Genomic DNA, 23,798 nt, shown 5'->3' with positions numbered 1-23,798 from the left:
GACTTGTTGCACCACTACAAGGGCTCAGATCACACTGACTTCTTATTCATGGCCAAATCGGCCAATGTGAAGTGCAGGCTGCTGATTTCCTGAGCTGGAAGGGATGACAGCCTGCTCTTTGTGGAACTTCATCACATCACCACTTCTGACATCAGATAGTAGCAGGAGAATCCAAGATGTTAACACAATGCTGTTTTGCCTCATAAAAGGTTAATGCTGTTCTGTAGTGACAATGAGGGTGGCTTCACTGGGCCTAAGCCTTTCTGGTGTTCACCTGGTTTCCATGAGTACACAGTGTTGTTCACTGTTGTTTTTTCTGGTTTTTCAAAGACATCCAATTTGCTGTATAAAGATTAGGTTCATTGGGAGCAGGGAAGGTGTCTTTTACAATACACAGAATCTTAGTTCAAAGACTGGATTCAGTGACAAAAGATTCCTAAACATATAATTATACTCTTATGTGAATTATTAGGGGCTATGCCCTGTGCTGCCTGGACACTATTCAGCTGAAATCAGAGGCCAGAAGAACACTATGGGGAAGCACTTTATCCCTTTAGCCACGTGTGGTACCCAGCCTGTGGTACCAAAAGAACCTTATGTGCGTTTTGTTCCCAAGAGCTCAATTGTTACCATTCTAGCTTAGCGAGACAAGGTGGGTGTGGTAATATATTTTATTGGACAATGCTTGTCTTGAAAGCTTGTCTCTCTAATCAACAGAATTTGGTCCAATAGAATATATTACCTAACCCACCTTATGTTTCTACTACCAACATGGCTACAGAAACCCTGCATAGCATTCTAGTTTGATATCATAATTAGTTATTATTATTTATTTGTATTGCATTAGCATCTAGGAGCCTCAATTATGTACCATGACCCCGATATACTAGGTGCTGTATAAACAAAGAACTAAAAGATGGTCTCCTGCCCCAAAAAACTTATTTCCTCACTTGAATAATGAGGAAGTACGGCTGCAGATTAGCAAGATGCTGCAAGGAAGGCATTTATGCTTAAATAATGAGGCAGCTTCTGAAGAAGTGAAAGGAGGATTGTGTGTGTGCATAAGATCAATAGTCCAAAGTGCCTTTACAAACCTACAGCTAGATCCTCAATATGCATAAATCAGACTTTGACTTCAATGGAGCTATGCTGATTTGCACTAGCTGTGGATCTGAACTTAACAAAACACTTCTAAGCGTAAGAAAGTATACCTCAGCATCCACCCTTACATGTTGGTAAGTGAAATCCATTTCTACTACACTGTCTTTTAGTTTTATGCTGAAAAAGGATGCAACAGTCTCTCTAAACAATTCTGGTGCAGCTACATCCTGGATCTTGTGCTCAGTTCTAAGCATCTAATTCCCAGGCAAACATTGGCAAACTGGAGGGTGTTTAGAGGGAAGCAACAGAAATTATCCAAGCTCTGGAAGAACGAATTTTTATGACAAAGCAAATGAGTTAAACATGTATACCTTGGTGAAATGTCCACTAAAGGGGAACAAGACGTAAGTCTACATATATCTGAAGGATGGAAACACCAGAGCGCATGGAAAGAATGACTGAGATAGCCCAAAGGAGAGCTAGTGAGATGAAATTAAGATAAGGAAAGATTAAAATGAACACCATGAAAATATTCCATTTAGGCTTTGGCATAGTGCCCCAAGGAAAAAGGAAGAAACCCTGTCATTTGTGGCATTTAAATCTAGAACAGACAAAAAGTAACACAGATGCAGTGAGGAAACACCTTACATTAGCATCAGACTGACACAATGATACAATTTTTTCATCTGTAAACTCTCTTATTCTGTGCTGTGGGATCTATATTTGAGAAACAATGCCCAGTAGTAAGCAAATGGGAAAACATTTCTACAAAATGCTTTCATTCATATTTTTCCAGAAACCATGCTTTGCTTGTTAACTATGAGTTACAATTTTAAACATCTCATCTCAGGCTACGAGGCAAAAAGTCAATGCTAAACCATGAAAATGAATTTCTTGAAGAACATCTCACTATACATTTCTTACTTTAAAAAAAGTCAGGTCCACAGAAAAAAGCCCACATTTCACATCTCTCACCTGCAGTTCCAGAGAGTTCCACACTTAAGGTTTGTTCAATAGTCTTGTTCTCAAATGGGGAACCCTTGGGATCACTGGAAGACAGGGCACATTTATAAAAACAAGCTGAAATGGAGTTGCTGTAGCCAAAATGTATTAAAACCCCCTCCCTTTTGTAAACTTTTACGTTTCTTAATACTTACTTTGGTGACTCAGGTGTCAAAGGAAGTGATAAACTTGTTGGTTTGGCTGAAGAAGGAAAAAAAGAAACTGATTATGAAATATTGTGTGAAGACTCAGAAATTTATATTATCAGGGTTTTGTTTATATCAGTGCAGAAATTCTTCCTGAATCCATGAGGCTGAACAGTAGTTCAAGAAGGCACCTCAATATAGCTTAAGGTTAAATAAAAATGACATCCATTCTGACCCCTTATTATTGGCACCCAAAATTCCAGCACTGATTTACATCAATTACTGAGCCTTTGAAGTATGGTATAAAGCTCAAATGCAAAGAACCTTTCAGGAAATTAAGTGGTACATGTTAACACCAATGGAGAAATTTACAGAACATGCTGTGAAAATCTTGTCTCTTAGAATGAATTTAAACTACAGTTCATGTTTTGTTTGGAACCGAGAGCAGCAGAATAGCTACAAAGTAGCAGAACATTATGAATATTCAGTTGATTTTACTTCAACAGCATACATTTCTACGTCCAACACTGAGATTAAGTTGTTTCTGTGAGGACAAGACCCAACTGGCTATAATCCACATTTTTGCAAGTTACTCTGCAAACTATGGCATGCCACAGATATAGTCACAGATAGCTTAAACTGAGATAAATGTAAAACAAAAGTTATAGATACAGAATACAACTCTTTTGAAATTTTTGTTTAGACCTATGTATACAGAAAACGAAGAAGATATTTTCAACTAGTTAAGCATTTTAATTGCTAATAAAGTGTTTAAAATTTTTTAAAAGTACTACTTGAAAATTTTAATATGCAGGAATTGGATTTAGTTTTAAAGGCAGTGAGTGTTATATCAAGAATAGCTATGGGAGACTCTCCTGAAAACTAATTATTTACAACATTTTCCTGTCTATCACTCCTGCACTGCAGATCTCTTGTCTAGAACGTGGCTCTTGAATAATCTGCATTCATTCCAAGTGTGCAATCCCCACTTACATGCAAATTAATTATTTTAGTAACCCCTTGAATATTCCCAATGACACTTTATTTAAAAAAAGTCTACACCAATCCTCATGAGCTGGTTTTTTTTCCTTCTTCTTCTCTAGAAATTCAAGAAGGACAATTAGACACGTCTGTTCACCTTCTTTGGAAGCACCAGGAACTGGCCACAGCCTGGGATAGGAAATTAACCTAAAGAGCCCCCTTGCCTGATCCAGTATGGCCCAGGGGGCCACAAGACTCTTTGGGCCCCTGGATACAGTGTGGGGGTCCTCTGACTCTGTGCTCCCAGAAGGGGGAGAGTTGGGGACAGTCAGATCTCAGCACTGCCAGCAGTGCACCATGCCCCAGTTCCTCATCTCCAGGCGACCCTCAGAGCTGCTCAGAGTGTGCCACATAGCACTTCAGAAGTGATTTAATAGGTGTGGGGGCAACTGCACCCCTTTGCCTACCCTCTTTCCTTTGGTGGGCCTGAGTATGGGTGATGCTATGGACTAACTAATGAGCTACCATGAGATGAACAGATGTTTTTTAGACATAGTATGTAGGCAAATACATATGTATTAGACAAATAAGTTCATTGAGATTTGCCACAGTCCTCAAGGGCTAGCAACAGATTTAAATGGCTAAAAACATCAAGATATTTTCAACCATAGTGACAATGAGTAGAAACAGTTTTGTGGAATTATCTGTTAATGGAATAAAATCGATGTAGCACATTGATGACTGACTGATACATTCAATAGGCAGTAAGTGCTTAATCATCCTCTGTGCTTTTGAAAAACCTTTCCCAGAGAGTTTCACAACAGGGAAAAGAAAGGAAGAGAAGTATAAAATAACAATTTTTTTTTACAGACTGGAAAACTGAGGCAGTGACATTTTTTACAGACTGGAAAACAGAGCCACAGGAAGGGATATATGGGACACAGGTGGGAACTGAATTCAGATACTAGTTTTCAGACCTGTGCTTTGAACCATAAATTTAAGCAGATAGTGGCCAATTCTCAAATGCCCCAAAACTCACCTAGCAAACTACAAACCACGATAGGGTGTGTCTAGACTGGCAAGATTTTGCACAAAAGCGACTGCTTTTGTGCAAAAACTTGCCAGCTGTCTACACTGGCCACTTGAATTTGCGCAAGAACACTGACTTTGTAATGTACAAAATCAGTGCTTCTTGCACAAATACTTTCATGCCCCTGCTCGGGAAAAAGCCCTCTTACACAAGAATACTTGCACAAGAGGGCCAGTGTAGACAGGGAAGAATTGTTTTGTGCAAAAAAGCCCCGATGGATACAATAGCGATCGGGGCTTTCTTGTGCAAAATCGCGACTAAACTGGCCACTGATACTTTTGCGCTAAAGCACTTTTGCACAAAAGCATCCTTGCCAATCTAGAGGCACTTTTGAGGAAATACTTTTAACGGAAAAACTTTTCCATTAAAAGTATTTCCGCAAAATCATGCCAGTCTAGACGTAGCCTATTAGTTTTGTGTGCTCCTGAACTTAAATCTGAATACAAACTCTATGAAGAAACACCACCCACACAACTGTGAGGAAATATTTACTCAATATAATGTCAATGTTCTTTACTGGTTGTTTATTATAGCTTCTAATATCTATTCTATATTTAATGCCAATAAAGGTTCACATGGATTTGTTCTTCATAAAAATATAGTTTTCAATGAATCCAGTTTTCTCATGGACAAATTCCATTGCAAAGCTCAGACAAGCTCAGTCTCATGGATTTGTGGACATTCATGTTGGTTCACAAAGAATTTGGGATAATGACTCTAAAGGAAAATGTTATTTGACTCCCCCCTCAGTGACCTTCCCAGTCAACGTAAATTGAACTTGAAATAAAATAGCAAGCTCATGTTTATGGAAGGAGCAAAAAATGACATTATTCAGCTTTGCTTGAATGTTTAAGCAAACTACTGCTGATTTGGGAATATGGGTTGAATTTGCAAGCTTGATATCAAATGAATTTGTTGTTCAAGTTGAACGTTTCACACATCTCTTATACTTATAGTATGTATGTTCTGGTTTCTGAAAGGCAAAGGAAAAGATATAAAAAAAATATGAGTGCCTAATGTTACATTCCAAGTTCAAATTTAGACACCTAAATAAAGATAAAAGAGGCTAACTTTGCCTGGTGTCGACCATTTTTGTTTATGAGCCTAATTTTGCTCTCAGCTGCACCACTGCTATCAATCGGAGTGAACTGGTGTGCGAGAACAGTATTTGATGAAAAACTGTAGACTAAACTGCAGGAACTCAAGAAAATAATATTGACATGAGAACTGAAAAAATTACAACTTCATCTGTAGTATTTCTAAAGCCACAGCCGACAAGCAAACTCTGTTTAACCTCCCATAAATACAGTTTTTGTGGGGACTTTCCTGTTATTTATTTATTATTTATATTACTGTCACACCTAGGACGTGAAAAACAATGTGTTAGGTGCTGCACAAATGCAGACCCTGCTCCAAAGAGCTTGCAATGTAAGACAAGAGACCAGATACAGACACACTGGGGAGTCTTGATTCTCCTGTTCACCTTTAACCTAAGCCCAAATTTAGCCTGCATCTGTGCACTGAATTTATCCAGTCATTTCGGCAGAGAGACCTCTACCAACCCTGAACAATCCAGTGTGGTTTTGCTCTGAAGCAGCCTGTTAAAACCACCAAGAAGGCATGTCACTAGGCATTAAGAAACCTCTTGCTTACATGAATTTGAACCAAAATGGGTCATACCAAACTACAAAGGTCAGATTCTGCAGCTGGAAGAAGATTAAAAGGGATGGGGAAGAGGCGATTTAAACCTGTTTTAATCAGGGGTCAGAATGAGGTTTGACGGGACGGATGGGGTAACTGACAGGGAAATGGGGGCAAACAAAACAAAAATACGTTGCGTAAGTTTAGAACTGACACTTTACAATATTTCTGTTCCTACTCTAACAAATCAGAGCAGCAACTTTCAGATTAATTTCTGATCTCAGTTACACTGGGGTAAATTCCATCGACTCAAATGAAGTTATCCTGGGGTATAACTGAGATCAGATCTTGGCTCTCTTGGAAGCACTGCTAGTATAAAGACATATGTATTTTAAAGTAACAGTAACTTGAAATAGGTTCTCTTTGGGCCCATCAGCTTATAGAATTTTTCTTTATCCTTGTTGAGAGGAGGAGGGAGAAAGAAAAGAATGGAAAATGTTTGACAGGGGAGTGTCTCTCAGTTCTTTCATCTCTGCAACAGCAGCTACTTACAGCATCAGCCAAACTCTTTGTACATTGGAGGATGCTAAAAGTCAATACAGATGTTTACTTTTGGCCTTAAAGAAATTTAAGAAAAAGAGCGAGAGAAGGGTCATGCTGGTTTCTAAACCTTCAACAATTTACAAAGTAAAAATATAAATGGGCTTTCTCTCTGTAATAGGAATGACACATTTATTGCCCATTCAGTAGCGGTAAGAGCACTATTTGTTGTCTCTTAAGACACAAGTGGCAAGTTAACAATGCCTTCATTTTTACACTGGCAAAAAGAAAGAAGCACATTAATGAACTGGCTTGCCCAGATTCTTCAGATGTATAATTACTTAGTGACACAAAACTCGATAGTTAAACCTCCATTGATGGTTCGGTGTCCATTAATTGTGTGTACATCAGTTAAAAATTTCATGTTCCTTTTCTAAAGGGATGGGGATTTAAATTGTCTATATTAAAAAGGCTATGTTTAACTAACTTCATTGCAGTGACCACTAATTCTCCCTATGCTGAATGGCGTCTGAATTTGCAGCACACAAATACTAATGCAAAGGACAGAGGAAGAACTGGGTTTTAGTATTTTCATTGGTTTTGCACTTCAGTTTCCTGCCATTAATGCTGTTGCCAAAATTACATTCTTGGGTCCCGAGCCTACCTTGCAAATGATGTGCCTGAGACTGCAGATGGGGCTTCTTTTTGGAGATGCATTTGTCTTTACTGCTGTTCCTGTTCTCTGTGGGTTTGGTCTGAGGAGGGTCATCATTTGTAGTCAGATACTTGAGAAGCTCAGAGCAGGGACGTCTTTGTGGCTTTTGCTGTTGACAAATGCTCTTCGGTTTATTGCTCCATGAATTCTCGGTCTTAAAATCAAGGCATAATAAAAAAAAGCTAAAATTAGTGAACTGAACCTTATCAGAATGGATATAGGTTTTCTGAAGAGATGAGATTTTCAATGAAGTGTTCAGTCTAAGTGTACTAGATCTATGAGCTGTGAATAATTGTTTGCAGAACAAGGAAAGAAAATTACATTTAAAATTCCTAAATGACATTTATGCAGCTTTTTATTTCATTTCTTCTACATTTCAGTGTTCCTACTCAGCAACATGTAACTAACAAGACCCTACAGCACCTTTACTGTGAACAAAAAAAATAAACTGGTTGAAACCTTAATTTGCTCCTGATTTGCTTGAGCCCAGTATTCACAACTCTCTTAAGTACCCCTAAATGCTACGTTTTCAGTTACAGTGAATGGCAAGACAAACATTGTTTAATACAGCCTGCTCACAGAATTATGTCATTGCCAGCATTCTACCCAATTAATGGCTGAGAAGGACCTTTCGGCGGGATTCCAGTGAAATCTTTCTTAGGCTAGATAGCTGGCAAAACGGCAGTACTGCATCTTGGAATCATTCATAAGCAACATGAGCCTATCAGCAAAGTTTATGGCACTCCCTACTATTCTGTATATCAATAAAGTGGGCAAAGAGTAACAGACTGCAAACAGTGGGGCTGCCTCTTAAATGCCAAGAGAGAAGGCATAAATTAACTATTCACAGAATAAAGGAGCTAGAGTGATTTTTTGGAACCCAATCTATAATCTGTTCACATTTTCTGAAGCAGTTGCAGGATGCTGGACAGATTAATATTGTACATATAGATCTACGGCTTATTCAGCTGCTGAAAGCAAAAGTCTTTGTTACTTTTTTTTGCCTTATTACAAAGATTAAGTTTGTACCTTAACAACCACAGGGCTTGTTCTGATCCTGTGATTAGTGTTTGCATGGTTTTGTGTGCTGAGACCACTGCATTCATTGTAATTTAGCTGAATGTTGGCTGGAGCCAGCAAGAGCTTCTTAAGCTACAAACACATCGGGGAAGAAGAAGGGGGCGGGGAGTGGAGAGAAAAAGTTATGCATCTGTAAGGATTAAAATAACTTATCTTATTTGCACAGTTACTTAAAATTAGTTATATCAATCTCTTCAAGCAGAGAGTAGTAACACAGAACAAAGTCCCCAGTAATCCCCAGGCAAAAAAGGGTTGATTTTTCTCTGATGCTCACAGGCGTATTTCCTTTTCCTGCACTACAGCATACTATAGTGCAGAAAGAAAACATGCAAATCTTGTTTTTGCAAGGCCTGGCAAAAGAGACTCTCTCCAGTCATCAATGCCAATAAGTGGAGCATTTCTGTTCTATCCGAAGAGAAGTCACCTTAATAAAAGTTTAAAATCTTAAAATTAAGGGCTAGCTCCTGTTAAGTTAACATTCAAATGTCTTCAACAAAAGCAAGATTAGGACCCAAACTGCTTTTGTAAAGCCAAAGTGATGGATTTGTCCTACAAGTCCATTGACTTTGGGTTCATAAGGGTATGTCTACACTGAACTGGAGCTGTAACTTGTAGAATGGGCTAATGTATCCACAATAGCTTGAATCTAGTCAGCATGGCTAAAAATAGCAATGAAATCATAGTAGCATGGGCTTCATCTCAGGCTGTACAAGGATGCAAGGGGTCCTAGAAACCTCACAGATACTCTTTTTTTAACATATCTCACTGAGTGTAGCTGAGTTTGGAGGTGTAACTGCAGCACAGACTGGCATAGCCATGGTAGCTATTTAGCTAGCGTGGCTAATAGCATCTGTGAAGTTGCATCAGCTTGGGCACCAGGTTAGCAAGCAATGCAAATTGCTTGCTAACCTGATGCCCAAGCTGATGCAACTTCACAGATGCTATTAGCCACGCTAGCTAAATAGCTACCATGGCTATGCCAGTCTGTGCTGCAGTTACACCTCCAAACTCAGCTACACTCAGTGAGATATGTTAAAAAAAGAGTATCTGTGAGGTTATGCAACTTGGACAACATCAGGATGCTTCAGATGTGGGTGTGATGCTATTATTTGCAGAAGGCAAGCTGATGCAACTTCACAGATGCTATTAGCCACGCTAGCTAAATAGCTACCATGGCTATGCCAGTCTGTGCTGCAGTTACACCTCCAAACTCAGCTACACTCAGTGAGATATGTTAAAAAAAGAGTATCTGTGAGGTTATGCAACTTGGACAACATCAGGATGCTTCAGATGTGGGTGTGATGCTATTATTTGCAGAAGGCAAGAAAGCTAAAGGCAAAGAATCTCTGGTTGACACCCCGCCCCTATTAATACCATGCTGTTGCTTACTGTTCAAGTAACTGTTAAAGGCATGCAAACTAGTATCATATCTATCCAGCGTTAATGAGCATCTCTTTATACATTATCAGAAGGGAAGTCTATACATACAAACAGAGACTCAAGAAAGGATATTTGAATTAAAAGCATTACTATTGTTGATGTGAATGTAATGGTAATCAAAAGTGCCAGTCTCAGGAATAAGAATCTCAAATTAAAATCAATTTCTTCAACACATTCTTTTCAATAGAAGTTCTTAATATTCATCCTGGGGTTTGCCCTCTTACCCCTCCCCGCCCCCAGGGCAAACTTTAGTGTTTGACTTTATTTTCCTTTGGTATCAGTCTAAATGAAAAGTCCGAACCTTACTGTGACTACATCATACCCATGCAGCGGGTAGCCAGAGGCACATCCATATCCTGTTAAACAGTAGGAAGGGTTCTTACTAGAGACGGCTCTTCTGCCTCCTGAGTCGGAGGGGTGCCGTCGGGCATTGGCAAAGGGCTAGCATCATTTTCATTGGTCACATCTCCATCTGTCAGTGTATCAAATGAAGGCAATCCATCCTCATCCACAGGGATACTGTCCAGTGTCTCTGTGAGAACTGCTAGCAAGTTTGCTTCATTCTCTTCATCTATCTTCTGTATGACAAGAGAGAGAGAGAGTTACAGATGTAAGAGAGACAGGAGAAACAAAATGGTGAATCTACGAAAAATAAAACTTTGGCTAAAACTTGTCTTTGCAAGAGCCACTTACCACTGGATCTCATAAAATGCAATTTTTGGCAATGAAATGTCCATTTATGCATTTGGTGGGAGAAATATGTTTGAAGTTGCAGTATATTTTTCCAATTTGCTTTCTTCCTTAGATGTTTTTTTAATCCAATATTAACAACGAAGGTTAAATTATCATGCACAGATTGTATTATAGAATGCACCCAACCTACTGACATCTAATGAAGCTAGTACTGCCCAGGCTGTCTTTTTCTTGCTCTCTCTCTAGAACTGAACTCCAGTTAATTGACCTGACAAAATTACAAGAATCACAGAATAAGACAGCTAATCAGGATACCAAAATGTATTAGTTGAGAAATTAGGCAAGCTTTGATGATGTAGGCAATCTCGTGTCTCCCCTTACTTCATTCTAAAAGTTCCTGGTCCAAAAACAAATACACAAGTTCCTATTCTCGAACATTTCTATGTAAGACTAGCAATCAGCACTCACATTATTGATAGACTCTTTGGTTTCTTTTAAAATAAATGTATTATGCAGGTTGCCTTTGAAGTTGTCTTTCCCATTTAGGTAGTCTGAGTGTTCGATGAGACTATTGTATACATGTATCTAATTCAGTCTGCAATTACAAAAAGTAAATTAATTCCTCCTCAAATGTGCCAGTAATGTGAATTTATATTAGATACCTTATATTCGTCAGTAATGGGACATATGTCAAATTAAATAAATTTAAATTCCTTATTTTTGTAAGGCAATACATTCTCAATTTCCTTTCTTTTCATTTCCTGGTAGTATATTTGGAAAATATGGTTTCCCACCAAATACAAAATTAATATTAATTTTAATTATTTTAATATCAATCTTTTATTATTTAGATTCTGATTTCACTTCCATTTAAGTTAATGAAAAGACTCCTATTGACTTCAGGAGCCTGATCCAAATCTCCATGAAGTCAGTGGTAGTCTATCCATTGACTTTAATGGGAGTTAGGCCAGGCTCCCAATATACACGTCAGAGAAATTTGAACGTTCTTAAAGTTCTCGCAGTTTAGAAGATAAAGGAATGGACAAAGATTACAATATAAAATACCATGATATCTTAAAATATATTTCTCTATACAGAGTAGTAAAATTGAATAATCTAACAACAAAATATTGTCATCAATCAGCCTACTATTAGACTAATACCTTTTTGTTGACTATTTAAACCTATTAATAGAAATGTATAGCAGATATATATTTTGTTTTGTAGGAGGCAGACTACACTTTTAAAGTCTGAAAAAGAAGGTGTAAGCACATTGCCCGAAGCGACCCCAGAGGCATTCTGCCCAGTTGACCACTAGCTCTGCAAGGAGAATGCCTCTAGAAATTTTGCTGGTATGGTATTTTTCTACTAAACCTATAGCAGAGCCCTAAGTGTTACTATTTTTGACCTGGAATGCCTCCTTCAATAATATAATGCCAGAAGAAACCCTGATATTTGCTGTTAGCTGCTTTGCTTTTGTGCTTTAAACAGACATTCTAGTGCTCTGACATTCAAGAACAGAAAGTTGAGTGGACACTGCTCCTCATCATAGCAATTTCAATTAGTTTTGTACAAGTTTCAACAATCAAACACCCCAGAGAAAGCAAAGGATGTGACAAAGAGGACTCTGTTAAACAATTAATGTCACTTTCCATTATTGCCTCAGTCCCAATTTACAGAGCAAATAAATCAAAGTCACCACAGATGAAGCACACTAGCTGGCTAACACATGTCTGTTCACAAACGACATGGCAGCAGGAACACATTAGTCAGTAAAATGACATTGCAAGATAACCTTTAAAAGGTTTAACTATGCTATTGCTCCTAATTGTCCTAAATTAGTTTATATAGAAACATATTTATAAGATACAGCAGGCACTGGGCTGAGGGGAGTGAGATGGTATACCAGATCAATGTCTGAGTAATAATCACTATAGTGACAACTCTGGTTTACTATCGCAGTCTAAGTCTTAGTGTTGACAGCACTAGGGAGAAGGTATGCAGTGGCTAAATGCAGTAAATTCCACTATTTTAGCCTTGCCATTAAGGGTCATTTTCTATACTGGCATCCAGCCTTCTAATGTCACAGAGCCTGATCCCACAAGTTGCTGAGTACCATCTGCAAGGCACTGAGCACCCCTCGCTCCCACTGAGGTCAATGGGAACAGAGGATGTTCGGCATGTCACCAGAGGCACTCTTCAGCTCAGCAAATTGAGCCCATAAATTCCAAACACAATGACACTAAATTTGTACTGGCTTCTCTCTAAATAAGGAGCTGATAACTGCGGAGAATTACCTGAATGCATGTCTGCATGGAAGATGGAGTGGGCAGATACCTTGAATGTGAATACAAATATATACAAATAGGGACTCTATGAGAACACGTGCAATGACTGGATGCTACTGGTTAGTGTGACTTTTGCAAAGCACCTGTCATCAGGTCAGTTATGTCCTGCTTTCCCAATTTGTCACACATGCTTGAACTTTTGCTAAAAGATCAGCTGATAAAAATAAATTAGGACCAGAAGTTGTCTGCCATTTCAGGTGTGCATTACAAGGAGCATGGCACTTTATGCCACCAGTGTAACAGCCATTCACATTTGCAGTCCTTACACACCTCTAAGATTAAGGACAGTCCCTGGTTAATTCTTCTAAAGGAAAGAGGCATGCTGGGGGCAGAGCTGTTTAGCCACAAAGATATGTGCATGCTGCACTCCCATAGCTACATTACAACAATTTACACCAGGACTCTAGGACTGTCTGTTGGAGCCCTGCAAGGCTATGTCTGCACTACGGGTTTTGTCGGAAGAGGCAATGCAAATGAAGCACTGATTAGCATTTTCTCGTGCTTCATTTTCATAATTTCTTCCAATCCATTTTTGTGCAAGGGGTTTTTGCACAAAAACAAGCAGTGTGGATGTTTCCTTTTTGTGCAAAAACTCCTTTTGTACAAGATCCTTATGCCACTCCCCGAGGATCTTGCACAAAAAGGCTTTTTTGCGCAAAATGGAAATATCCACACTGCTTGTTTTTGCACAAAAAATTCCTTGTGCAAAAACAGATCAGAAGAGATAATGCAAATGAAGCACGAGAAAATGCTAAGCAGCACTTCATTTGCATTGTCTCCTCCAGCAAAACCCGTAATGTAGATGTAGCCCAACTCTCTACTGCTCCCAATTCATGGCTGTGGAGTAATGTCACTATTGTGAGTCCTGAATCTTCAATGTGAGCCTCAGGAGGCTACAAACCAGCTCCTTCTCATCAACCAAATGATCAATAAGAAGCAAACTTTGAGGCACCATCATCATTAGCTGATTTTAGTATCTGAGGTTTGAGCACTTTGATATGTATGAATGAGAAGCACGACAGAAGATGTAGGTATGATTATTAGTGACTACAATAAAATCAAGTTTCGCATTCCACAAGAAAACCCAAGGACAGTTGGGATTGGTCCTGCTTTTAGCAGGGGGTTGTGACTCCATGATCTCCTGAGGTCTCTTCCAGCCCTATGATTCTATGACAAAGTGCCGGAGTGATTACTAGCAATGGAAAAAGATTCTTTAAAATGATGGGCTAGATTTGTGTGTGGTGTAAATTTTCATAGCTTTGTTAACTAAAATAAAAAAGCAGTATTGATTTGCATTTGCTGGAACTCTGGCACCCTGAGGCTACGTCTACACTGCAGGTTTCTTGCACAAGAACTATTTTGCGCAAGAGCACATCCACACTGCCATGTGCTTTTGCACAAGAGATGTGCTTTTGTGCAAGAGCATCCATGGCAGTGTGGACGCTTTCTTGTGCAGGAAAGCTCTGATGGCCATTTTAGCCATAGGGGTTTCTTACGCAAGAAACCCTTGTTGCCCATCCACACTGCCTTCTTGTGCAAGAGCTCTTGCACAAGAGGGCTTATTCCTCTTGCTCAAGAAGCCCTCTGTTCTGATGCTTTACTGTAAATTTACTTGTGCAAGAATGCACGTGCAGTGTAGATGCTCCGCAAGTTTTTGCACAAAAACGCCCGTTCTTGCGCAAAAAGCCTGCCGTGTAGATATAGCCTGAATGTTTAGGGACTCGTGATGTGGTGCTGGTGGTGATGGAAGATGTTTTTTAATTTAGTCTGATGATATCACCACAGATGACATCCCTGGAAACTGGGATGCTCTTTTCAGGAAGAAGAAAGTGCAACTGCACCACGCCACCTAAATATCTGTACCAGAGGAGCCATCTCCGGGAATAAATGGGGAGCTCAGATCCCTCTCTCACTGAGTCTCTGGCCTCTATAATGAGTCTGGCAACGAGTAACAAATATGTCACAGAATAAATACCTAATCACCAGGAGAGCCAGCTCCTGCAGCCAAGCAGAATAAAGTAGGGGAAAATAGGAGCAGGGAAATGTGAGATAACTATTTGTGTGGCAAAAGGAGGCAGGTAAGGATAGTTTGTATCAGGTAGCTGTACACCTACAGCCCTTGAGAATTGTCCTTTCAACACATCAACTAATTTCTTAGAGTTGTTTGGTTGTCTGGGAGATTACATTAGCACAATTACTACATAATAATTTAACAAAGTAAAAGTTTCTTTTCTATAGCACTGCCCACTGAGAATCTCACAATGCTCTACACATAGTAATGTACAGTATTAAAGCAAAATTTTCCGAAACACTCAACCTCAGAGGGCATTAATGGCTTTCAATAGGGTTTAGGTGCCTAAAAGTCGTTTTTGAAAAATTTAACCTTAATCTTCACAACTGCCTTGTGAGAATGGTATTATTACCCTCGCTTTGTATTTAGAAAAACTGGGGCCCAGACAGGTTTTCTGATTTGCTATTGGTCACCACATGAGTCATTGACACAGGATGAAACATAACCCAGATTTCTCTCCCTGAGAATCCTTATACCTTAGGCCAGAATAGAATCCGTAAATTGAGGCAAATGACAACATCTTCATTTATCAGTCACTGATAGTATCTGTTTGAAAAGGGTTTTAATTTTGTTTTATATTTGGATTCTTGTATTTTATTAATCTCTATGAACTTTCTTCAGAGATTTGTGGTAAAAATCCACATGATGACAGCATTATCAAATTTGCAATGTCTCAGACTTTCCTATAATTGAAATGTGACTGTTCAACTTTATCAATTATTTTTAAAAACAAAAATGGAGTCCACTAGGAGAAGATTTCAGCCAGACTCCTTTGTATGTAGAAGAAATTTAGGGTTTGTCCTTGTGCATCTGTGTTTTGTTCTATCCCTGGGCCAGGGTGTAGGAGAAAAGCTCCTGGAACCACTCCACCTTAAGAGGCCAGAGACAGTCTAGCTCAAAGCCATGGAGGACCCTGATAGTGGGAGGGGAGCACGAAGGCAGCTGGCTTCAGCAATGTTACTAAGCATGCTTTGTCCATCTGAGTATGCTCAGTACAAGCAAAGCAGCAAATCTGGATAGTGGCCCTTACTCCATATGTGGCCTCTGTTTAGAGCCATGTAGGGAGTATCCAGTACTGTACTCATTTAAAGTACTTCTGCTTTGCCAACAAAAAAGGAGTAGGCCAGCTATCAGTGCATCATGTTCTTTGTGCTTGTCTTTTAAACTGTACATTCCTCAGGACAAAGGCCATTTTCATTTCTTCTCTATCGATGCCGAACAGAGTGGCAGTATTTAGCAACTCAACAGTAATGGTAATAAAACAAACATTCATATAGTTGGCATCTGCTACTTCCCACATAATCATTGCACCCATTTTTTGGTATCTTCTCCCAACCTATCCTCCTTCTTGATAGGAAGATATAGCACTACTATAGCACTTTGCTAATGGCCCCAAGAAATAGTAATGCACTATGCAGGATTGAAGAGAAAGTGACACATTTTCAAAGGAATCTTCTCTCAAGCTCCTAAATTGCGTTTGCAATCTTTCAGAGCAAAGTTATATAGAAAAAAACTGTGATTTGTGCACATGCCAATCAGGTAGTCAAGTATTAGTTGTACATACATATATTTATTCACTACCAGCTGGAGTTCACCAGAAAAATGTTTAAACTCGTAACCTGATATTCTAAAAACATTACCAAGACTCTCTTATTTAGGCAACAGATATCCGCTGAAAACTACAGGCACAGGTTATATTCAGAAAGGATCTTCCCTCACTTTCCCTTAATTTGAAACTTCTTTCCAAGTCTGAAGTTCAGCTTTCGTACTATACACAAACAAGTCCTCTCAATATTCTTCTAAAAAAAGGCATGTTTTATTACATCTAATGAGTTGTTGCAGTTCAGAAGTTTCCATTACAGACTGACAATTAAGTTTCTAACAAACTGAGGAGCTACTAATTGACTTATCCATCTCACAATCTCAGGATCCCAGTTAGCAACCTGAGACACATTTTACATCTTTTGACCAAAAATCATTCACATTTTGCAAAGACACTTAATGATTAGATTTCATTTGTTTAAACAGAATATTGTTCCTCTCCTTGAAAGTAAGCTTTGATTCTCAGCAACAAAAAAGAAAAACAAAAAACCAAAACAGAGAGCAAACCTACAACAAAAACACAGAGGACAAGGTATAATTGTGCTCACTGTGTTAACAGGACCAATGATAAGATATTGTTATGCTGGAGCCAATGCACTGGCTGTGGACCCAATATCAAAAATTTATGGTAATTGAAACCACAGAATCTTTGGAAATGCAGTCAATTTGACTCAGTATCAAAAGGTCACTCTATTCAATTTATACTCGATGCTGAGCACAATATTGAGAAAACACCTGAAAGCAAATGATCTTATCAGCAGTTCAGGCTTCAACATTTACTGACTACATAAGGTAATTTGCTGATTACTAAATAAATGCATTACCTATGTTTTATACTGGTCTGAGCTCGCCAGAGGGACGTTTAAACTTGTAAAGAACTTGACACTGTAAAAGCATTACCAGATATCTTATCATTAACATATTAACTGCATTTTTACAGTGTCGAGACACCTAGTGGAACTATCTCCTGCTTTGCAGTGACAAGAAATACAACATGCAAGAGCTACATTATGACCTCTCGTGGCAAAAAACTCTGTGAAGTCCATGGCCAGAAATGTGGAACTGCACGTACAAGTGTAAATTTGGAATGTTCTCCTTGTGGACCACAAGAGCTCTACCATTCAAGTGTAAGGCTCTGCCCACGTCTCCTTGGCAGAGAGAGAATGGAGGACAGTGACAGGGGCAAATGGAGGGAGATCAATCAGGAGTGGTAGAGGAAAAGGGAGAGGCAGAGGATGGGCATTTTCCTTAGGTAGGAGGAGAGACTGGCAGCCTCTATTAATGGGAGTGAGTTTAGCATGTACCACAGTGAATGTGCGAATGAAGGAAGTGGAGACTGAGGGAGCATGGGGTCTTGATAGGGGAGGGAGTTGAGAGGGAATCTGAGAATGCCAATAAAAGTGGTGAAATTTGGGAGAATAGCCAGGCTTGTGAGGAGTGTCTGAACTTGCAAGAGACAAAAGGAAATTTCAGGCTAACTGGGAGTATCTGAAGGAAACTTCCATGCTTACAACTTAGCAACTTCTTCTTTGGAAGCTGTGACTTGGTGGCACTGCCCCTGCACTGAAGCTAAAGAGGTTCACCTGGCCCCGGGGGGTGGAGCGGACCCCACCCACAAAGCCCTGCTGGGCATGCTCAAGAGTGAGGCCTGAGATAAAAGCCAGGGAAAGTAGGTAGTTAGGGGAGGTAGCCGAAGGGGGAGAAGTGCAGGGAAGAGATTCTAGGCTGACCCCGTCTTCCCCGAAGCCAGGCCTGCCATCACTGCCGCCTCAGGAGTTAGGCCTGCTGATACAGCCTCCTAGGAGCCACCACACTACCCACAGGCCCCGGGCCATAGTCTTAGTCAAAGAAGAGGTTGGAAGCAGTCCAGGGTGGTGGAAGGACCTCCAGGAGGTCGGTTTGTTCTGGCAGACATCCCCGCCGACCAGGCAGTGGATACTTTCACTGCCAATAGGGCCCTGGGCTGGAACCCGGTGGAGTGGGAGCACCTGGGTACCCCTCCCTCCTCAAAAACCCCCGTAATCCAGCCTCCAGGACTGAGAAAAGGACTGAACTTTAGCAACCAGGCCGGAGTGCCATTTTTCCCCTGATTGAGGGGCACTGAACTTTAGCGACTAGGCCCAGAGGGCCGTATTACCCCGGAGTGAGGGGCATTGAATGTTGGGGCCAGGCCAAAGAGATTGGGTATTCCCAGAGCCAAGGGGAGTCCACTCCGGGACCGGGGCCTACCCCTTCACAGAGGCATATAATGCTTACCATGCACGCCTCCTTTCCCACAGCATCACGGTTTTCTCTGGTAGCTCATAAGACTGACATGGTCCTGAGTACCTGACAATGTGCTGGCCTTTTCACAGCTATAGGCTCTGGTCCAAGAATATTAAACAAAAGAAGTGGAAGTTGAGAGAAAGCACAAAGACAGTAATAAGATAACAGAAGTGTGTGGGACTCTTTCCCCTTACACTGTTTTCTGCTGAAGAAGCCAACAGCATTGGAGCTCAAATACACCAGCAGAGTCTGTTTATTTACCATTCTTTATTTATCTGAAGTGTGCTGCACACTGATCTTAAACCTCAGACACAACACATGCTTTGCTCCATATATCAGCCTGTTAGGCAGTATGTTTGGGAGAATCAAACAACATGTCACTGTATTTTACACTGATTATTTCACACATTTAATCTATGCCAATCCTTCTTCTTGTTGATAATGCCAGACGTCTCCATAATAACGTACTACAGTGGCATTATATACACTTCTTCTGCAACATAATTATCTCATTATTAGAGTGTCACATTTGCTATATTTACAATAATTAAGGCTATGTCAGAAGTTCCATCATAACCCCCACCACTTTCTGGAGATTTACAACTCTTTGTAAAAATAAATTCCTTTCATGGTGAAATTACACACCATACTCAGGTTTCCAGAAGACGAGGAAATTTTATATATTTTTAAAAAACTTTGGATCAAATATATGGAGTCCTTTCTTATTATCAGAGGAAACACAAAAATACAATAAGAACACAAGAACAGCCATACCGGGTCAGACCAAAGGTCCATCTAGCCCTGTATCCTGTCTTCCAACAGTGGCCAATGCCAGATGCCACAGAGGGAGTGAACAGAATAGTCAATCATCACATCATCCCTCTCCTGTCATCCATTTCCAGCCTCTGATAAATAGAGGCTAGGAACACCATACCTACCCATCCTAGCTACTAGACATTAATGGACCTAGCCTCCATGAATTTATCTAGTTCTTTTTATCTTTTTTATCTGGCAAGGAGTTCCATGGGTTGACTGTGTGCTCCATGAAGGAAAACTTCCTTTTGTTTGTTTTAAACCTGCTGCTTATTAATTTCATTTGGTGATCCCTAGTTCTTATGTTATGAGAAAAAGTAAATAACTTTTCCTTATTCGTTTTTTCCACATCAATCATGACTTTTATAGACCTCTAGCATATCCCCTCCTTAGTGTCCTTTTTTCTAAGATGAAAAGTCCCAGTCCTTATAATTTCTCTTCATATGGTACCTGTTCTAGACCCCTAATCATTTTTGTTGCCCTTTTCTGAAACTCTTTTTTAGATGAGGCAACCACATCGGTATGCAGTATTCAAGGTGTGGGTGTATCATGGTTTTACATAGAGGCAATAAGATATTCTCGGTCTTATTCTCTATCCCTTTTTAATAATTCCTACCATTCTATTTGTTTTTTTGACAATGATTTTTAAAATGGTTTCTAATGCTTTTATTTTTTGTTTCTTTTGAAAGATCAAAATGTGAGAGGCACTTTGATTGAGGCCTTCTGCTATTTAAAAAGCTGAATTTACTTTGACCAAGAAATTAGCATTTGAGAAGTGTCTTATTAACTAATTTTTAGAATGTTTCAATTGGTCAAAAGGTTCAGCTTCATCAAAGTCCTGCAAGCAGGCCTACTGAACAAATATTTCAAATAGACAGATTTTACTCCTCACACAAGATGAGCCAGCATATTTAGGTTTCTCTTAGATCTGGAGTGTGAATCAATCAGCATATTATTAGCACAACTGTTTCCCATAAACTTTTCATTGTCATCTAGTTGGATGGCTGACAACACGCACACTTTCTACATTTCTGGGGTGGTTTTAAGTGACTTGATACAGACAAAACCCAAAATACATTCATAAGACTTAACACAAGAATAACCAAAGGAAACACACCAGAAGCAGTGGGATAAATTCTATCCTTAGGGCTGTGTCCAGACTCAGGGTTTTTTTTTTAAAAAGTAGCCTTTTTTCGAAAAAACTTCCCCTGCGTCCAGACTCAAGCCGCGTTCTTTCGAAATTAATTCGAAAGAACGCGGCTTTTCTTTCGATGGCGGTAAACCTCAATTTACGAGGAAGAACGCCTTCTTTCGAAAGTTCCTCTTTCGAAAGAAGGCATTCTTCAATGTAAATAGGGCTTCTTCGAAAGAGAGCATCCAGACTCACTGGATGCTTTCTTTCGAAAAAGCAAGCCGCTTTTTCGAAATTTCTCCGTGCAGTCTAGACACTCTCTTTCGAAAGAGGCGCTTTCGAAAGATGCTTTCGAAAGAGCCTCTTTCGAAAGAGGCTTGCAGTCTAGACATAGCCTAGATGTGTGCACAATTCTTGTGAAGTTAAACAGTCTTGAAATTAATGGGAGTTATAATCAGGTATATGAGGAGGGAACCTGGCCCCGCAAGACCTCTGACATCGATGCACAATTGTGCATTGTCTTCACAAATCTCTTTAGTGGCTTTGGTCGGGCCTATAGTTTCCTCTATTCATATCTGCAAACAAACAAACAAAAATCACACAGCAAAGCTCTAATTTAGAATGTGAAGGCAATAATAGAATGTAAGTAATGCTTTTAGGTGCAAGTACTAATGTAACAGGAAGCACAAATGCATTTTACCATTCTTTTCAGCTCATTTGTCTTAAATCAAAATATAAACATTACACAATATTTAAACAACCCCTTCACCACAAAAAGCGGCAACAGGATGGTACAGTCAGCCAACATCTCCTCTCTAAAGAGTTGTGCCAGAATGTTCAGACAGTCAAGCAATCTGGTTGGCTTAGCTGTCTCAGCCACCTCATAATACCCTTAACTATATACTTCTTTGATTTGTCACCATGTACCATGACTTTAATGTTCTTTTAATGCAATTTTCCCTGTGTGAATAGAATCATAAACTGGAGGTAGAGATTTTAAATAGCAAACTATATAGAACAATCACTGCAAGGGGTCTCTGTTACAAATGTTTCTCTGGAGTAAATCTGCTGGTTTCAAGTTACTCTGCATCTCATTAGTCATTATAGATACAGTTGATTAAATGTGGTTCTGTATAACAGGTAAAATGCTTTGCTAGTCTGCTCCCACCAGTCTAGTAGAGACAGGACTATTTGGTGCTATGCTTATTAGGAAACACACATCAGCTGCATTCCTTTCATTCAAAGATAACATTTCTTATAAAAATTAAATATATCGCTCACTCTTGAGTAGACTTTTAAAACTATGCTCTTGGCCCATCACTCCTCACTGGGAAAGACATTACAGAGATTTTATTTGCTTATTTCTTACATCTGAGAGAGAGAGAGAGAGAAAGAGAGACAGAGAGAGAGAGAGAAAAAAGAAAACACCACAGGCTTTTATTTAATTTTTTCTACACATAAGGAAAAGTTGGTGTAAATCTGTCTCTTTCCTTTGGCTTTAATGGAGTTTTACCAATTTACACTTAGCTGGAAATCTGACCTTGTATTCCTAGTGAGTTTATAATCAGTCTGGACAATATTCTCATACACTTACACATGCCAAGTTGCACTTTTCTCACTGAAGTCAACACTAGTAAGGAACTGAATGGAAAGTGCAGCCAGGAACCTGAGGGTGGTGAATCTAATTTGCAAGAAATGGAGCAAATTGCATCTGCCTTCACCTTCAGTATTGATATGTGATTCTTACAGATCACTAGTCATGACATATACTAGATCTTGTTCATAACAGGTGGCCTTCATTCGTATCAAGATGGAGTATTATACATTGAGACTTGTGCCCTCCACCAACTGTATCTCTGTTTCGAAGTGGGAGTAATGTCTGGCTGCAATGGCATATAAGCAGCATTTTGGACCACCCATGCAGCTCCCTGATAATGCAGAATAGAAGCCTCTGTGGGCCCTGGGGCAATGTGATGGGGGAGGACGCTCTATTCCCATAAAAGGGTGGGGGCAAGGGCAGGAGAGCCTGTAATCCAGCATGACTTTAACCAGAAGCAGCTACATTAACCCAGGCAGCGTGACCTCTAATACTACAACATTTTAAACAAAGGGCAGGAAACTCATAACTCTTGCACATTCAGCTGTTGAGGGAGTGGCTGGGACTCATGTTTAGGCAGCAATAAAATAATGTTTTGTAAACTTTGATGAATACAAAGGAGAGCACTATTTAATCTTACAAACTGAGGCAAAAAACCCCATACCATTTCAGGTGAAGAAAGAGCTACTTGTAACCCAATATATTAGAATGTTTTGCACCACAACCCCCACTCTATCCTATCCCAATTAAGCATAGAATGATTGGCTAAGCATTTTAAAGTGGCATTGTCCTTGCTTTCTACTCTGACAGCCTTAGGTCCTGAACTCAAAGTCCTACAATCACCATGATCTTAGGCGGGAGTTTCCTCCCATGAACAACAGTATAAACCAAAAGTAACTCCACTTAAGTCAGTAGATTTAAATCCGTTCAGATCTGGTGTGAGAAGTGAATTAAATGCCTTATGTCTAAAGAAAAACTGAACACATTATTTTTTCTTTCAGATACATTGATAATGATATTTTGAGCTGAAAAGATTCATTGTCATCAATGGTAACATACTAATGTTTATTTCCATTAGGATGGGTCTATAAAATTCTCCTTTTGCATCTGTGCTTCTACAATTTCCAAACAGCAAAGCTTGACATTTTGGTCTCTGACAAGCAACACTTAATATTGGGATGTTTGAAAAATCTATATGAAAAAAGCTCTTAATACAAGATAGGCTGAACATTTTCACCACAAATGGTTTGTTTTAGCTATCTCTCTTCCTCATGTAAGACGGAAATCAGACAGCTTATTGGCTTAGCTTGTTAGGCCAGGTTAAAGGGATGCAACGCTGAAAGGCTCTTACAGAAGCTTACCCTTGGACTAAAAATAGCAGGCACTAGAGAATTATCTTAAATACTACCAAACTTGTTCTGCACTGTGAATGCAGATAACCGGAATAGGTTTCCATTTTTGGTAGTTTTAGAGCTTTTTAAAGTTATGCTTGCTTTAGCTGTCTGTTTAATTAGTTTCTGATTCTATTTGTCACATTTTCT

General features: G+C 39.5%; 1 protein-coding gene across 3 annotated transcripts in view; it reads right to left on the bottom strand.

Annotated features, from left to right (window-relative positions):
• PPARGC1A (PPARG coactivator 1 alpha) overlaps window positions 1-23,798 on the bottom strand; it is a 512,448-nt gene that overhangs the window by 27,408 nt on the left and 461,242 nt on the right. For 2 of the 3 annotated variants that reach the window (XM_006138159.4, XM_006138160.4), the window contains exons 3-7: window positions 10,120-10,314; window positions 8,246-8,368; window positions 7,166-7,370; window positions 2,259-2,304; window positions 2,077-2,150 (exon numbers count right to left, since the gene is read on the bottom strand). In XM_006138159.4, the coding sequence (XP_006138221.1) occupies window positions 2,077-2,150; window positions 2,259-2,304; window positions 7,166-7,370; window positions 8,246-8,368; window positions 10,120-10,314 (643 nt within the window). Of the gene's footprint in view, window positions 1-2,076; window positions 2,151-2,258; window positions 2,305-7,165; window positions 7,371-8,245; window positions 8,369-10,058; window positions 10,315-23,798 lie in introns of those variants that run through there. The other variant, XM_025179017.2, reaches the window with a different exon arrangement.

This window comes from Pelodiscus sinensis, chromosome 5, assembly GCF_049634645.1.
Source record: "Pelodiscus sinensis isolate JC-2024 chromosome 5, ASM4963464v1, whole genome shotgun sequence".
NCBI classification, from domain to species: Eukaryota; Metazoa; Chordata; order Testudines; family Trionychidae; genus Pelodiscus; species Pelodiscus sinensis.
This window is presented reverse-complemented; position numbering and strand designations above follow the sequence as displayed.